At 39.9% G+C, this 18437-nt stretch overlaps 1 protein-coding gene across 1 annotated transcript in view; it reads left to right on the forward strand.

Moving 5' to 3' along the window:
* NUFIP1 (nuclear FMR1 interacting protein 1) overlaps window positions 1-18437 on the forward strand; it is a 39814-nt gene that overhangs the window by 5278 nt on the left and 16099 nt on the right. The window contains exons 5-6 of the mRNA XM_047080030.1: window positions 725-801; window positions 13654-13746. Of these exons, the coding sequence (XP_046935986.1) occupies window positions 725-801; window positions 13654-13746 (170 nt within the window). The remainder of the gene's footprint in view (window positions 1-724; window positions 802-13653; window positions 13747-18437) is intronic.

An 18437-nucleotide genomic window follows, 5' to 3' on the forward strand; every position in this document is an offset into this window, starting at 1 on the left:
TCTTCACAGCTCTTCATTTACATAGCCTAGTAATAAGTAACATGGAGTACTTTGTATTATTCAGTTTTATCTTCACAGACCACTGTGTGAAATAGATAAATATTGGCCAGAATTAACATTTAAAAAAAAAAAAAAAAGATTTACCGAGCGCTTTAGAACTGATTCCTGCACTTGAGTTTCTTGACCACAAATTCTTTGCTTGCTTTATTACGCCATGCTGCTCCAAATCGTTCTGTGTATTCATTATTTCTTTAGCTACCTCACTCAATTTTGGGTGATGGGTCATTCATTTGGGTACATGACGTTAGTTGAGATATGGGTGACATACCTACTTTGTAACCAAAAGTGCATTACTCCTTTTTTCCTTATCAGTTGCACTAATCTGAACACATGAGAAATTATCCCTTTTTCTTTAAAGGGAAAGTCACGATATGGATGGATAAAACCTGCTTACTTAGTTTTAAATTTGTCTCTGCTAGTAAATTTAATGTTGAATACAGAGTCTCCATTATCCCCCATAATTGAAATTTAGTCAGAAACATACGATATGAGGAGGCCTGGCTGGCTCAGTCAGTAGAGTGTGCGACTCTTGATCTTAGAGTTGTGAGTTCAAGCCCCACGTGGGCGTGGAGCCTGCTTAAAGATAAAAAAAGATTAAAAAAAACCCCAAAACCCAAACATGTACAATATGCTTCCTGATGTTCATCAGGCTTTTTCTCCCTAGATGCATGCTCCTGGTATGAAGAAGATCAAGTTAGACACTCCAGAGGAGATTGCAAGATGGAGGGAAGAAAGAAGGAAGTGAGTCAAGAGTTCAGAACTAGTGACGTAATTTTTTCTTCTGGGTCAAGGCTGAGTACTTCCAAATAATGGCCATTCTGGCTCTAATGAGTAATTTGAAAAAGGAGATTTGGTGTTTTTTAACATTGCAAATATTCCTCTGAAAATGACTAGTACTGACTAATTTTGCTGTTCTTCGGAGTTGGTATACAATGACTTTGAGATTGTTACTTGATGTTTCAAATATAAGCATTACAAATTTATTAGGGCAGTTTTGATTCATTGAATTCCCTTATGATGTTGGTGCTAGGGGATAGGACAGTAAGCTATATTATATGAGGCTATTATTGAATAAGTTTTTAGAAAACCTAATAGGAGTTCTTTGTAAATGACTGGTTACATAATGGGACTGTAGTCTACTCTTTGAGGGGAGCTACTACATGCCCCCTGTGTCAGAAGTTCAATGTCGAGGCAGTAATGAGTGGGTACTCTTACTAAAAAAATATATAATGCTTTGCTGTGTTTTTCCTTTGTTTGTTTTTTTTTTTTTTTCCTCAGCAAAAATTTGTTGACTGACTGCAGCATGCTAGGTAGAGGGAGTACAACAATGATACATGGGTTTATCCTTAATTATAAAAGGCCAGGAATTCTTTCCTTTAAGTAACGTCTAAGAAATTTGGCCATGTGACTTAGGGCTTTATGCTTATTAAGGAAGAACATTTACTAGATGTCTAGCTAGGATATTCTATGAAAAACCCCAGTGGGACACTGTTTTATTGTCCTCTCAGGAAGGACTATAATATCATCCTGAAGCTGAAGCTAAGGCAGAACTCTTAGAATGGTCAGACGCATTTTTAAGTCAAACAGTGTTTTTCTGGCATTAAAAAATGAAGAGAGCCTGAGATGAAAAAGGGGATAGTTCTCTTCTAAGGTCAAGAAAGATACTTGAGGGGCGCCTGGGTGGCGCAGTCGGTTAAGCGTCCGACTTCAGCCAGGTCACGATCTCGCGGTCCGTGAGTTCGAGCCCCGCGTCAGGTTCTGGGCTGATGGCTCAGAGCCTGGAGCCTGTTTCCGATTCTGTGTCTCCCTCTCTCTCTGCCCCTCCCCCATTCATGCTCTGTCTCTCTCCCAAAAATAAATAAACGTTGAAAAAAAAAAAAATTAAAAAAAAAAAAAAGAAAGATACTTGAAACTTTTGACTGGCGGGTCAAATTTTTACTTTGTTCAGCTTAATTTAAGGTTTTAGTTTATTTTTAAATTCAACATTTTTATGTGTAATGAATTATTTGAGACGGTGTACTTTATGAAAAAAAGAATGTTAGTCAAATTATAGGTATTTGTTATCTTCACTACCATCATCCTTAAAGCTGCCTTGAGTACGGTGTGAGGTTGAGTAAATGTCCCAGTGAAACACACCCCAGAATTACCTTACGCTTTATATAGCACTCACTGTCGCGCTTTTAAACTTCTTAAAATACATGTTTTTGGGTTTTTTTTTTTTTATTATTTGAGCATAGTTAACATACAATGTCATATTAGTTTCAGGTATACAGCGTAGTGATTAAACAGGTTTATATGTTTTGCTCACCAGAGTGTAGTTGCCACCTGTCGCCATGCAATGCCGTCACAGTGCCATTGGCTGTATTCCTGTGCTGTACCTTTTAGCCCTGTGACTTAGTCATTGCATACTTGGAAGCCTGCATCTCCCACGCCCCTTCACTCATTTTACCCATCCCTCCACCCACCTCCCCTCTGGCAACCATCAGTTTGTTATCTGTATGTGTATAGGGAACTTTTTGTTTATTATTTAATTTGCTTAATTTTTCAGATTCCACATATAAGTGAGATCATATGGTATTTGTCTTTCTCTTTCTGACTTACTTCACTTACCATAATCCCCTTCAGGTCTTAAGTTTTTAGTTTAAATCCACTTACTTGTAGTATTGTGCCAGACGTTATACTATTAGGTGAAAAAGTTAGTTACTGCCCGTTAAAGCTTCGGAGGTAATTCTGAGGGAAGCCCGCTAAACATAAAGATTTGGAGCCAACTGAGAGCAAATAGAATTTAGTAGATGTGTGTAGTTGTGTCGGTTATTAATATAGTGTGCAGAGATGGAGAGGGTGAAGGGATAATCAGAAGAATTGAATCTTTAAGCAAGTAGAGTGTAGCCATGGGTTAATACATGCCTTGGGTACGGTGTGAGGTTGTGACTAAATGTTCTAATGAAATACACCCCAGAGTTATCTTATGCTCTATACAGCGCTCACTGTCTCACTTTTAAACTTCAGCATGGACTTGGATTGAATAGAATTTCAGTCTCATCTTTGGCTCACAAACGAAGGAGTTTAGGCCTCTCGGAGAGAGAATACTAGAATGCCTTTTTCTCTTTGTCTCCTTAGCAGAATCTTACTATCTTGAAAGACTGTCTTAAATGTCACTTGGTTTGTCACTCTTTCTCAGTCTTCATTTCCTTTATCTCGGTGCTGCCAGAGTGCTAGTCTGTAACAAGTTAAGGAACTTGTACCAGAATGTGAATTTATTCATTACTTTTATTATTCAGAAAATCTTGCTAGGGAAAAGATGGCAGCTGATCTAAACATTTTGCTGAGCGACAGAGTTGACGTATACTCTGGCATCAGTGTGTGGACTGGCTGCCAGTCCATGGCCTGCCCTAACGTAAAGCACTATTTGCTACCTCGTTTGTGAATACGTAGCTTAGTAATACGACCACAGTAGCGCGTGTTGCCTTCCATTATAGTTGGCCCTAGTCTTGGACATCTTTGATTCTGCTGCACTTCGCACTGTGCCTGGAGCTTAGTATGTGGAGGATAAATGCTTGTTGATCAAATTTCTTTTTGTTGTTGTTGTTGATTGAATTCCTGTTAAGTGGTGCAGAGTAGAAAGACCCAGTCTTGGCATGAGGGAGCCAGTTGCATTGTCAAAGTGGTCAGGACCTAGGGGCGCCTGGGTGGCGCAGTCGGTTGAGCGTCCGACTTCAGCCAGGTCACGATCTCACGGTCCGTGGGTTTGAGCCCCGCGTCGGGCTCTGGGCTGATGGCTCAGAGCCTGGAGCCTGTTTCCGATTCTGTGTCTCCCTCTCTCTCTGCCCCTCGCCCGTTCATGCTCTGTCTCTCTCTGTCCCAAAAATAAAAAAAAAAAAAAAACAAAAAACGTTGAAAAAAAAAAAAAGAAAAAAAAAGTAGTCAGGACCATGATGTAGTTTGAGTTGGTGAAGAATTTTGAAGCATTTTATCAAGTATATGGTTTTTTTGTTGTTTTTTTTTGTTTTGTTTTGTTTTGCTTCTTCGTTTTAATCACCTGGTTTAATGTTTTTCTGATTATTTTACACAGAGGAATAGTAAAACAAGAGGAGTTAACTCCGCTTTCTGTCTGATATTTAGTTTTTCAGGAGCTGATGCTACCAGTGTTGAAGATTGTATCCTGCTAGATGGGGTGGAAATGGCCTGACTGCTAAAACACTAACATAGTCCCCTTACTACTTAGCCCTGACTTTGATCATTTGCAAGTTAGTGTAGCTCAGTGGTGCCAGCCCCTTTCATAAATGTTTAATTCTTTTGAGGAGAGTAACAATGAATCTCTCAAGTTTTGAGTTCACTTAAGTCAGTAGGAAAAGTCTGATGAGTTTCTGATTTGTCAGCTTTGGTTCTCTTATCTGTAGTCAGTGTATAAACGGAGTCATTATATGAACTTTGGGAATATTAGACCACTATTATATTAATGGTCACCACCTTCGTTGACTCTCTGCTACAAGTCTAGCTATTTTACTCTCTCACAATCCTCCCTTCCTTCTCAGCCTGTAAGAGAAGGACCTCAATCTAGTCTGGAGGAGTGCAGTGTTCCTTGACAAAGGGAAGTTGAGCTAAACTCAGATCTAACTAGGAGAAGATGAGGGGAGGCAGAGAGTAGTGTCCAGGTGGACTGGCATGTTCAAGGGACTTGACTATAGGTAAGAGATGATAGAAGCTCTTGAAAGATGGCAGTGTTACAGACAGAGAGAACTAGGTGGGTACAGAACATTTGGGAGATAAATGGGCACTATTTGGTGATAGAATGTGAGGTAGAGGAGGAAACAGGTTTTGAGGAGACTTCCAAGTTCCTGACAGGAACTTGGTGAATCTGAGAGGCGAATCCTGGAAGAGGGTGTGGAGATACTGATTTTGGACATTGTTCAGTATGAGGAGATTCTGAGATAACTTACTTGAAGATGTTGCGTAGATATTGGGACTTGGACTGGACTGGGCTGGAGATAGATATTTTTAAATCATGAAATTACAAATGTAAAGACATTCTCCCCAGAGAGGACAGAGAGGACAGAGTGAAAGGAGAAGGCAGCCTAACAGGATAAAAACCAACAAGACTGCTGAGTTGAGAGCCAGAGAGATAGAAGAGAGCTAAGAACATGACATGTCACAGAAGCCAGTGGACAGGAGAATTTTAAGAAGGAAGATGTGGTTAGTAGTAGCAGTGTAGTTTGCTGTGGAAAGGTCAGATAAAGCAAGAACAAAAAGTGAGTATTTGATTTTGTGACATGTAGGGCCTCCTTGATATGGACACAGGTGATTGATTGCTCCTTCGCTCTCCTTTTGAGTTTCCTGCCATCTGTCTACACAGATCTCTGCAGTTCTGACACCCTCCCCAGTGATTCCTAACAAGATGGTTGCAGCTGCCTTTGCCACCTGCCCTTGACATATTTGATGCTCCAACAGAAGTGTGTATACTTTGAATACCCCTGACTTTTTGAGACTCAGATTGTAATAGTTCATTCAGTACCTTTTCATATTTGGATTTCCAGTGTCCTTCACCTCTGTGCGTGCAATTTTAGCCTCTTTTGTGGTCATTCTCTGGACTTTTTGTCCTGAAAATCTTAAAGTTGGGCATACTCCTCTTTTCTAATTTTTTTAAAGTGTTTTTTTTTTTTTTAAGTAATCTCTACACCCAATGTAGGGCTTGAACTCACAACCCCCAAATCAGGAGTCACATGCTCTACTGACTGAGCCAGCCAGGCTCCCCTGGGCATACTCCTCTTTGATCATAACCTCCATTCTATCCAGCTCTGTTACCTCTGCCTGGTCTGGGACTAGTTGAGACCTCCCATCCCTTACCCCTTTTACTTTCTTCTTCCATCATCCTCTCTGTCTTCCCTTCGCTTCAGCTCCTCTGGTTAATAGCTCCTTTCCTTCACCCTTCGTTGTAGCCACCTGGCAAAAATGTCAGCTCTGGCTCAGGTGCTGAGCGCTGTTCAAGAAAATCACACCGTTGGGGCGCCTGGGTGGCGCAGTCGGTTGAGCGTCCGACTTTGGCCAGGTCACGATCTCGCGGTCTGTGAGTTCGAGCCCCGCGTCGGGCTCTGGGCTGATGGCTCGGAGCCTGGAGCCTGTTTCCGATTCTGTGTCTCCCTCTCTCTCTGCCCCTCGCCCGTTCATGCTCTGTCTCTCTCTGTCCCAAAAATGAATAAACGTTGAAAAAAAAAATTAAAAAAAAAAAAAAAGAAAAAAAAGAAAATCACACCGTTGAAGTGTTCTCTGCAAGGAACTGACTTAACTGATGAGAAGGCTGGGTCATTTTCTTAGTATTTGTTCCTTGTTGTGCAAAATTAGATGTTCAATAGGCATACATTTCTTGGTTATATAGGTGACTATGTAGAATAAAATTTCAATAAATTTGTTAAACTGATTTTATTTAGTTTAGCCAACAAAGATGCCAGTAAAAACAGCTCCTTAAAAGTGGCAGTCAGGATTCTGTAATGTGGGCTTAACATGCATTTTCTGATTATTTCCACATTTCTTGCTCCTAGGAGCTCTTTGTCCCGGCAAGACCTGTTACTAAGCGTCTCCCAAACAGGTTTTCTGGCCTTTCAGCTTCAGTTTTGCTCATGTGGTTACTTCTAGAAAAATCTTACCTACTCTATCTTTGAGTTTTGCCCTTAGACCAGCTAAATCCTGCCTCTTGAGGGCTTCCCCCCCCCCCAATCTGGCTAGAGGACTATCTTGTCCTTCTTTTCTGTCTGCCACTTTAATACAGATGTCCCTTATGATCCTATTAATGAACTTCTTTGCATATGTGTCTTTTTTAAAAAAAAAACTAAATTATAGTCTTTAGAAATATAAATATGTGGCTGTTTTCCTCCTGGTGCCATAGATCTAAGGGATGTTTGTAAATGTTGGTATATGTTTATGGGACTGGAAAATGTTTTTATTATGGGTGTAGTTCTCTTATGGTATATCCAAGTAAGTGTTTGTAGAAATTTTGCTGAGATTCATATTTTTAGTTCCTGTTTTAAACCATACCTTTGTCGTTTTTATTTATTTTTTTACCTTTGTCGTTTTTAAAGAAATTGGGCAGAAATGTGTTGATCTGATTAATAATTGTGGTTGGAAAACAGTAATAATAGCTAATAGTACTTAAACTGCTGTGGTTTTGAACATTAAATTCTCACCACATATGACAGACCATCACTAGACCAGCCAAATCGATGTGTGTCTGAATGCATTTCTTTTCTAAAGTAGCTTTCCCCACATGCATATGAACTCTGCCCCCTTGTGGTTTTGTGTAAAAAATGCTTTAGCCTTTAAAGATGAAAACCAGCTTAGGTAGCATGTGTAAAATCCCTAGTAGAAGGCTAGTTTGACACTCTAATGGTAGCAAGAAATCCTAGTAACCTTTGAATTTATGTTAATGTATGTTTGACTAACTTCTTGACAATCGGTTAGCTTAAAAATTAGAGAGAAACATTCAGTATTTCAAAAGACAAACATTGTATGTGGCTGAGGTCACCAAAAACTTAAAGCAGTAGACACTTGCCTTTCAGACACTTAACCTAATATGAGCTCTAAGATAAATATATGTGAGGTGGCCATGAGACCACAGGCAACTAAAGGCTGAATTTTAGCCACGTAGGGATAATAATGACTGGTTAAGGTGTACTTGGAATCTTTGGAAGGCAGGCAGGGTTACTAATTTGTTTAACAAAACTTCTTATAGGAGGTATAGTGCCCACTCACCTCTCCTCCCCATTTATTTTAAGGTATGTTGTCTACACAGTGAAATTCATCCTTTTTTTTTTTTTTAATTTTTTTTTTTTCAACGTTTATTTATTTTGGGGACAGAGAGAGACAGAGCATGAATGAGGGAGGGGCAGAGAGAGAGGGAGACACAGAACCGGAAACAGGCTCCAGGCTCTGAGCCATCAGCCCAGAGCCCGACGCGGGGCTCGAACTCACGGACCGCGAGATTGTGACCTGGCTGAAGTCGGACGCTCAACCGACTGCGCCACCCAGGCGCCCCTGAAATTCATCCTTTTTTAATGCATAGTTCTGACAGATGTATATAGTCGTGTGATCACCACCACAGTCAAGGTATAGAACTATTCCATTATCCCCCCACATCCCCTCATGCCCGATGTAGTCAACTTCTAGCCCACCTGTAGCCCCTGACAACCACTGATACGTTTCCCGTTGATGTGTTTGTGCCTTTGCAGAATATCATGTCGATGGAATCATACGGTGTGTGACTTTTTGAGTCTGACTCTTGCTTATTAGCACAGTGCCTTTGAGATTCATTTATATTGTTGTATGTGGTAGTGGTTCGTCCCTTTCTGTTGCTGTGCTGTTCCACTGTATGGATGTACCACAATTTGTTCATTTACTTCTCAACTGAGGGACATTGGGATGTTACCAGTATTTGGCAATTATGAGTAAAGCTTTTGTAAACATTGATGTACAGGTCTTTGTTTTGTTTAGACTTTTTTTTTTTTTTTTGACTCGGGTAAATACCTGAGAGTGGGATTGATTTGTCATAGGATAAGCATATGTATAACTTTATAAGAAGCGTATGTTTAACTTTATAAGGAACTGCTTTTAGGAGGCAAGTTTTTAAATCCAGATATGCCTAGTTGGGCATGGACAGCATTCGGATCAAAGAGGATGGCTAGGATGCACTGGTGATTACATCAGTTAGGATCCTGTTTCAGTAAATGGATCAGCAACCTTACTATCTTAGCTTAGCACAAAGAGGTCTGTTTTTCCCAAGTGGAAAAAAAAGTCTGGGGCTACTGCTGCTTAGCAGCACCATCAGGCACATTTTCTTCCTTGTTGCCCTTAGTAGGTGGCTTTCTTCATGTCCGCTAGAAGGTTCCTGCATATCCAAATATTAAGCCCTCATTCTAGGCAAGACGACAAGAAAAAGGCAAAAGACACACAAAGCCGAGTTTGTCTCTTTTCGTTGGCAGAACAGTAGCTCTGTTTTTAGACCCGACCAAGAGACTCCCACGTAGCGCTCATTGGCTATAAGTGGGTTGCTTGACCACTTTTAGTGACGACAGAGTTGGTGGAGCATCCCCAAATGAAATTGTTAAGGAAGAGGGGAGAACAGGCAGTTCGTAGTGTTTGCCTCGGTGCTTGGTGGCCAAGTTTAAAGCTCCTTGATTTCAAAACTTTTTTTTTTTTTTTTTAAATTTCAAACCTCTTAAGTGGTATTTGGAAGCAGCCCTGTCCTGAATAAAGGATGGACTTGAACAAGTGTTTAATATGCTTATTGGTGATGATTTTTATGTAAGATAGGTGGGGGCAGAGGGGATAGAGTATAGTTCTAGTTTTTAGAATGTAGGCTGAAAGTATCCCATGACAGTGGATAGAATTGCCTTGGGAAAGGAATGGGTCAACCTGTGGAGTGAATAAATGACGTTACAGATTTGTGAAATTTAGAGATGTTGAAAGAGAATGAGGATATTGGGTGAGGATGACAACTTGGGATGAAGTTTATACCTGTGATGTTGCCTTATTAATAAAGTGCTCTGTGGGGCGCCTGGGTGTCTCAGTCAGTTAAGCGTCCGACTTCGGCTCAGGTCACGATCTCACGGTTCGTGGGTTCAAGCCCCGCGTCGGGCTCTGGGCTGACGGCTCAGAGCCTGGAGCCTGCTTCCGATTCTGTGTCTCCCTCTCTCTCTGCCCCTCCCCTGCTCATGCTCTGTCTCTCTCTGTCGCAAAAATAAATAAAAACATTAAAAAAAAAATAAAGTGCTCTGAGATGATCCCTTCGCACTTGCTGATTCATCTGAGGTTATTCCATATCTTGTTCCTCAAGTTCTTTCTCTGAAAATATTCATACGTTGTTTCTCTAAGTGTACTTTATTAATAAAAAGCATGGGAAACATTTCTTTTTTGGTACATTTGATAGATCTCTTAAGAATATGTGAATATTCTTTCCACTAGCAGTTTTTAAAAAACCAATTATAAAAATATATTTACGTTTTAAAATTCTATCATTCTCTATTAAAAAATGTTATTTGAAGGCCTAAAAAGAATAAATTTCACATCAATGTGGCAGAATAATCCTTATGTCTTGAATTTTATCTTTTGAGTGCTATCTTCTCTCTGAGGAAGGCATTGTATTCTTTGACATACAGGGAAGGTAAAGCCTTTATGTAATTGCTATGTTAAAAAAACGTTGTAAAAGATTTTCGTACAGTAAGAATTTTGGAGTTGGAAGAAAATGCTAAAGATTTGGTTTATCTTTAAAGGAAGTACATCTTTACGTTTATTCCTTTATCCAGCCAAACGTGGAGATGCCCACTGTGTTTAAAAACTTTAAGGCTTTCTGGGGTGCGTGGGTGGCTCAGTCGGTGGAGTGTCCAATTCTTGATTTCAGCCCGGTCATGATCTCCCGGTTCATGGGATCGAGTCCCATGTTAGGCTCTGTGCTGACAGTGTGGAGCCTGCCTGGGATACTCTCCTTCTCTCTCTGCCCCTCCCCTGCTTGCACGCGCATGCTGCACACACTGTCTCTCAAAATAAAAAACCAAAAAACAACTTTAAGACTTTCTGCTAATAGTCTGCAACCCCCCCTGCCAGAAGCAATTCTTTCTTAATTCCTGACCTTTGAGGTATAAATGCTGTGATTTGGCATTCGAGAACACAGACTCTATCTGAAAACAGCGGTGGAAGTTTGCTAGAAACGTTGGAACATATTTTACAGTAGACAGGGAGTCCACTAGGTGGAGTAGTTATGTGATATATGTATCACTAGTTACTGTGGTGCTGAGGAAATTCTTTTAAATTGTAACCCCAGTTCTTTCAGAATTCCAACAGAGGGGGTCTGCTTCTAAAACATACTATGTCTTTTTGAAGTCCAGAAAGACTTTGAAATAAAAATATGGTAGTATGGCTTGTGTGGAAGCAGTTGTGGGTCAGTGCCAGTAAAGAAGGGTTGTGTTTATATAGAGAATAAGCTTAGGGGAAAAGTCAACAAATGGGTGGTGATTTGAGACGGAAAGAGTCAGAGTATAACCAGAATGATGTGTGCCGAGATCACGGTTGGCATGGTTTTGACCATTTATCGACCTCAGTGCTTAAGGATCATCACTGCAGGCTAAAGGCTGAGGCAAGGGGAAGACAGAGTAGGGAAGACAGGAAAGAAGGAGGAGAAGGAAAAAGGGCATATGGCTTTTTTAATCAAAGCTGCAAACTCTTCCTTATTCTTGTGTTTCAGTATTAATGTTGCTCTATATGTAACAAGGTCTTGTGTTTCTGGTTTTCCTTTTTTTTGGATAATTTGCTTTCTAGTGCCCTTGCTTTTCCTAGTTTTTAGTCTTCGGGAATGTGTAAATAGGAATAGCATAAGTTTGGAAGAGGGTTTTATTAATTCAAGCACTGAAAAATGGCATCTTATAGCTTTTCAAGGGATATTAAAAGAGCCCTTACCTTTAGGAAAGTGTTACTTTAGTATCGGCTAGAAGCAAAGTGAGCTGTTTTAAAAGACTTCCACCATCGGAGTTTGCGCAACCTCCTTGATGTCTTAAGGAGTTCTTTCTTAGATCTCACCTAAAATCCCCTTGCTATCACATTTACACCTTTGGGAAGCACGTAGGTAGCCTCTGTTTGCTTGTTCGTGGCCCACTGTAGCACCAAGTCTTTAGTGCTTGGCGTATGGCTCAACATGGTCAGGGTCTGCAGTACTCAGAAGAAAAGTGTTGAAGAGACATTCATAGTAAGAAGAAGTGAATTTCGGAGATGTGAAGGGTGTTGAGTGGCTGTGAGTCACTTGCCTAGACACTGTGGGGCCTGTGAACGTCATCACCGTTTTTCTTACCATTTCTGCGTCTGCGTATTTCTGTCTTCAGATTGGGACCAGCTGGCTGCCATCCTTTCTGTAAGAGCGTTTATTGTCATTTCTCTTCCTCTTTTAAAGGCTGCAAATAGTTCCAGTTCCTTTCATCTTTCTTCAGAGGTTTTCTTTTTCATCTTGTTAATCATCTTTGAATCTCTTCTGAATCCCTTCCAAGTTTTATTTTTCCTCAACATTCCTTTTCAGTGTAGGGGCACAAAACTGAACACAGTGCCCTGAGAGTTTCTGACCACTTTTGAATATCATGAGAGGAAGATTTCACACTTGTACATATGCCAGACTCCATTTCACATAACCTTAGATTATGTTTGCTTTCCAAAAGTCCAGTCATGTGGTGCTGACTGGCTGTCAGATTTTTGTCTCCTATGACCTTGATCTTCTCCTCTTATGTTTATTTATAGCTTGTACATTCATCATCTTTTATTTATGGAGTTTACTTTCCTTGGCTGAATAGATTGCTTTGCACGGTCCTCATTGAAATTCATTGCCTTTTTTCTGATTATTTCACCACTTACTCAATGTCATTTCCATTCTTATCTTCCAATGTGGCCAACCCAAAGGCTTCATATTGTCTGTGCCATTCAAATCAGTGATGCAGGTGTTAAAAAACAAAAAAAAAAAAACAAAAAAAAAAAAGGGAAGTTGGGGGTGGAAACAATGTCGCAGAAACAATGGCAGAACACAATTTGTTGATATTTCTTAAAATATTTACTCTGATGACCAGCCAAGCTGAGTGGTAGAGAGCTGTGTTCCCCCTCTGTCTGTGCTTTTTTTATACTCCTGAGATCTGTTCCCCTCACCACCAGAGTTTGCATCTCCACACGACTGTGCCAAGGAACAAAGAAAGCTTTGTCAGAGCAATTCATCTTGCACATTGCTGTCAGATTTAATCTTAATCACTGCCTTACACATAGCTCTCCCTGTTCATAACTTTCCGTGGCTCCCTATTGTCACTGAAATAAATATAAACTTTCTAGTCTGGTTTCAAGGCACATTTAATGGCCTCAGCCTCCCTTTCTGTCTGATTGCTTGTAACTGTTTCATACAAAATGAACCACTTGCCATTCCCTGGATATCTTGCACACCTTCTGGGGCTTTGGTTTGTTTGTATTGTTTATTCTGCTTAGAACACTGAAGCTTTTCCATCTGATTTCTGTTTATTAACACCATGTAAGACTAATTTCTTTCATCTTTTCTTCCGGATTTCTCCTGCTGGATATGATCATTTCCTCCCACTCAGTCTTTGTACCTCTTTGGGGTACTTTTATTATATTTTGCCCTTTGTAATAGCTATTTGTGTGCTTTTCTTATCTTTTTTGAGAACTGTTTCTTCCTCATTTTGGTAACTTTGGGTGTACCTAGTATGTATTTGCATAAGTAATTGCATAGACTTACATTTTTTAAATAGTATTTATGGATAAATGGCAAATAAATGAACTATATCAGTTTGAGCACATTTTATGATATATTTAATTCAAATTCTAGTATAAGCTCCTTATCTACTCATTGACTGGTGGCAGTTTGTGGACTGACAGCTGGTCTACTTGAGTAGCATTGTCACAGTCTACTTTTTTTCTCTTAAAAAATTCTAGAAAGAATTAAAGGTTTAAAATGATTTATTGTATTAGTTATTAAATAAACAGAAATTGCTAAATGCAGTAATTGCTTGATTAGATAATTAAATTTGTACTCTAAAAGCCCTTTTATAATTGATTTTTATTGTTTTCTAGAAACTACCCGACTCTGGCCAATATCGAAAGAAAGAAAAAGTTAAAACTTGAAAAGGAAAAGAGAGGAGCAGTTTTGACAACAACACAGTATGGGTAAGTTCCTTAAAATCGCTTGCATTCTCAATGCTTATTTTATTTTATTTTTTTAAATGTTTATTTCTTTATTTTGAGAGAGAGAGCGTGCCCGAATATGCACAAGCCAGGGAGGGGCAGGGGGAGGAGAGAATCCCAAGCAGACTCCATGCTCTCAGTACAGAGCCAGACACGGGGCTTGAACTCACAAACCATGAGGTCATAACCTATGCCAAAATCAAGAGTCGGGGGCTCAACAGACTGAGCCACCCAGGCACCTCAACTCAGTGCTTATTTTAAACGAGTATGCTGAAAATTAATAAATGAGCATACACCAAAATCTGAAAATTTCTATATTTCTGATTCTGAAATCTTTGCTTTTATAAATTTTTAACTTCAGGATTTCTTTAAATTATATTTTTAAACAGATAATACCCCATATTCGCGTTGTTTTCACAAAGACTCGTTAATAAGTATTTTCTGTCTTTGTCTCCTAGCTAAACAGTTGTCCTTCTCAGAGGCAACCCATTTTTCCTTCCAGAGATACTTCATATAGCACATAAGATAGTAGTCTTTTTTTTTTTCTTTCTCCTTTTTTGACACTATTTCTATATCTTGCTTTTTTAGCCAAATGATATATTTGGAGATTGTCCCATATTAATAAATAACAAGCCTCCTCATTCTTCAAGGATGTATAGAACCCTAAGGGTAACCCACAGGGTTTTTTTTTTTTTCTTTTCTAAAACTAATTTCCCATTGACAGATACTTAAGTTTTTACCAATCTTTTACAAATAAAAATTTGCCATGCTTGGCCTGCACATACATTTTACACATGTACAAATATTTCTAAGGATGGATTCCTAGAAGTGGATTTGCCGAGTCAAAAGATAAAATGTGTATTTGCAGTATTAATGGTTAACTGCCAAATAACTGTCATAGCTTGCTCTCCCACCAGCGGCCTATGAGACGCCCTGTTTTCCCCAGTCCCCCACCTTCATAGAAGTTTGTTCAAAATTGTTTCCATTTTGGGGCCCCTGGGTGGCTCGGTCGGTTGGACCGCTGACTACAGCTCAGGTCATGATCTCGCGGTCAGTGAGTTCGAGTCCCACGTCAGGCTGTGTGCTAACAGTTCGGAGCCCAGAGCCTGCTTCCGATTCTGTGTCTCCCCCTCTCTCTGCCCCTTCCCTGCTGCTCTCTGTCTCTCTCTCAAAAATAATAAACATTAAAAAAAAAAAAATTAAAAAAAAAATTGTTTCCATTTTATTTTTTTGCTAAAGTTTATTTTTAATGTAAATAAAATCTGTAAATCTCAAGTGTACAACTCGGATTTATACACATACACACATACATCCGTGCAACCTCCACACAGATTAATATACAAAATGTCTTCGTCTCATAAATCTCTCTTAAGCTCTCCCTAGTTCGATGCCTTTCTGCAAAGATGACCTCTTTTCTGATTTCTATCATCACAGATTTATTTTGCCTGCTCTTGGAACCTTATATAAAAATCATATAATATATGTTCTTTGGTGTAAGATTTCTATGGTTCAGAATTATTTTGTGCTATTCATTCATTTTATGTGTAGCTGTAAACTGTTCATTCTTGTGTAGAACTCATTTGTAAGAATATCCATTCTACTGTTGGACATTAGGATTGTTTCCAGTGTGGATTATTATGAATAAGCTGTTACTAATGAACATCCTTTTTTTTTTTTTTTTTTTAAAGTTTATTTATTTTGAGAGAGAGAAAATCCCAAGCATGCTTTGCACTGTCAGTGCAGAGCCCAACGCAGGGCTCAAACTCACGAACTGTGAGATTATGACCTGAGTGGAAGTCAGACTTAACCAACTGAGCCACCCAGGCACCCCGAACATTCCTTTACATGTCTTTTGGGAACATAAGTACTCATTTTCACTGGTCATATATATGCTGGATCATTGGGCATCTGTATGTTTAGCTTTGATAGGTAAAGCCAAACAGTTTTCCATAATGGTTGTACCAATTTACTCTCGTACTGATTATGTATCTAATTGCCCTTGTTTCCTGACTAATGCTTAGTTATGCCTTTTCCTCATGTCATACCATTTCCCTCTTGACTAATGATGTTGTACACCTTTTTTAAAAGTTAAGAAAAAATATTTTTAAGTTTATTTATTTTGAGAGGGACAGAGCAAGAGAGAGTGTGTGTGAGTGGGGGAGGGGCAGAGAGAGAGAGAGACAGAGAGAGACAGAGAGAATCCCAAGCAGGCTTTCATGCTGTTAGCATGGAGCCTGACGTGGGCTCAATCCAGTGAACCATGCGATCATGACCTGAGTCGAAATCAAGTCAGATGCCCAACCAACTGAGCCACCCATGTTGCCCCTATTTTTATTTTTATTTTATTTTACTTTTTATTTTTAAAAAAAGTTGATTTATTTTGAGAGAGTGTGAGTAGGGGAGGGGCGGAGAGGGGTTGGAGAGAGAATCCCAAGCAGACTCCATGCTGGCTGTGCAGAGACCGACACGGGGCTTAAACTCACAAACCATGAGTGAGCCAGAATCAAGAGTCTGGACGCTTAACTGACTGAGCCACTCAGGCATCACTGCCCCCCCCCACCCCACCATTTTTATTTTAGGTAGAAAGAGCAAGAGTGCGTGAGCAGGGAAGAGGGGTGGGGCGGGGAGAGAGAATCTCAAGCAGGCTCCATGCTCAGTGCAGAGCCTGACGCAGGGCTCAGTTCCACAACCCTAGGATCATGACCTGAGCCCAGATCAAAAGTTGGACGTTCAACTGACCAAACCACCCAGGTGCCGCTGATGTTGGACACCTTGTTATTTGCTTATCAGCCATTTTGCTATTTTCTTGTGAAGTGCCAGTTCAAGTTTTCGACCAGTTTTTAACTGGGTTGCTTTTCTTGATTTGTAGGAGTTATTTACTTAGATACAAATCCTATTTTGAGTAGAGTGTATATATGCAAATATACCCTCACAACTTGTGACTTGCCTTTTTACTCTCTTAATGAGTGTCCTTTTTTCCCGCCAATAAAATAGCAAGTATTAATTGCTCAGACATCTGGAGTCCGTTGGGGTTCAGTTAGATCTTGACAAAGTTCAGTCACAGCTGGGGTTTGGTAGGCTGATGGCTGATCTAGCCTGGCTGATGGCTGGGGTACCTACATATTTACCATTTCTGGTACTCTTCATTCGTTAATGGTAATCCAACTTTTCGTCTAATAGCATTTTCCTTTTGCTAAAACACTTTCTTTGACATTTCTTGTAATAAAGAACCGCTGGAGGTGACTTCTTTCAGCTTTTGTGTGTCTGAAAAGGTTTTTCTTTGCCTTTCTTTTTGTATCCTTTTTTTTTTTTTTTCTGAGAGAGAGAGAGAGAGAGAGAGAGAGAGAGAGACACAGTATGCAAGTGGGAGAGAGGGGCAGAGGGAGAGAGAGAGAGAATCATAAGTGGAGGCTCCATCCTCAGCACAGAGCCTGATGAGGGGCTCGATCCCACAACCTTGGCTGGGATTGTGACCTGAGCTGAAATCAAGAGTTGGACACTTAACTGACTGAGCCACCCAGGCGCCCTAATTTTTTTTGTTACATGTCCCATTTTTTTGGTTGTTGTTTCCTTCCTTGCCTCCTTTTGGAATAATTGAATAATTTGTTAATAATCTGCTCCCCCTCTACTAGCTTTTTGGTTGTAATTGTTCCTTTATCTCTCCACTTCATGTGCATCTACACTTTAACTTATGTTATGCTTTAAGTGTTTTAAAGTGTTGATTAAATAAACTTTTTATTTAATTTATTTATTTATTTATGTTTAATGTTTTATTTACTTTTTGAGAGAGTGCAAGTGGGGGAGGTACAGAGAGAGGGGGACAGAGGATCCCAAGCAGGCTCTGCACTGACAGCAGCGAGCTCGATGGGCTTGAACTCACCAACTGTGAGATCACGACCTGAGTTGAACTCAGATGCTCAACCAACTGAGCCACCCAGGCGTCCCTAAACTTTTCCCTGTAAATGATTGTTAGGCAACTGTGTAAAGGAACTACTCCCTCAAAGGTGGGGCAGTGCAACTTCCAGATACATCACTTTTCAGTGAAGTCTTATTGATCTCATCAACTAAAGGTCATTCCAGGGGCACTTGGCTGGCTCAGTCAGTAGATCATGAGACTCTTGATCTTGGGGTTGTGAGTTCGAACCCCATGTTGGGTATAGAGATTACTGAAAAAAAAATCTTTAAAAAAAAGTCATTCTAATTCATTGCTTATTACTGAATACCTTAAAAATGATCATTTAGAAGTCATCTGTGGTGAGGTGCTGTAGGAGCAGAATGCAGGGAAGGCTTCTGTGAATGGGAGCCTATGGAAAGTGGCATCTCTTCATCATCCTCACGGGGACTGTGAGCCAGAGGCAAGACTCTTAACTTGTTTTACCTGTGATGAAACTGTTGAGGCCTGACGTCTGCGGTTGCACATTAGAAATTGGTCCATGGTTTTCTGCAAAATTTGGAGCCTATATATGATTTTTTGGAATGAGACTTTGTAAGGATTATGGTGACCCTAAAAGAATTAAGAACCTTTGGATTACAGAAATATTAACCGAATATGTTGGCTTAGCAAGTTATTTAGAAAATGTTATGGTAATAACTACCATTTATTAAGGGCTCAGTGTGGCACTTTATATTAATTCTATGTGTCTATGATTCCCTTTCTACAAACAAGGGATTAA

This window comes from Lynx rufus, unplaced genomic scaffold (assembly GCF_022079265.1).
Source record: "Lynx rufus isolate CCGP_SWC_20201006 ecotype Redwood Valley unplaced genomic scaffold, mLynRuf1.p SCAF_1, whole genome shotgun sequence".
In the NCBI taxonomy this organism is placed as follows: domain Eukaryota; kingdom Metazoa; phylum Chordata; class Mammalia; order Carnivora; family Felidae; genus Lynx; species Lynx rufus.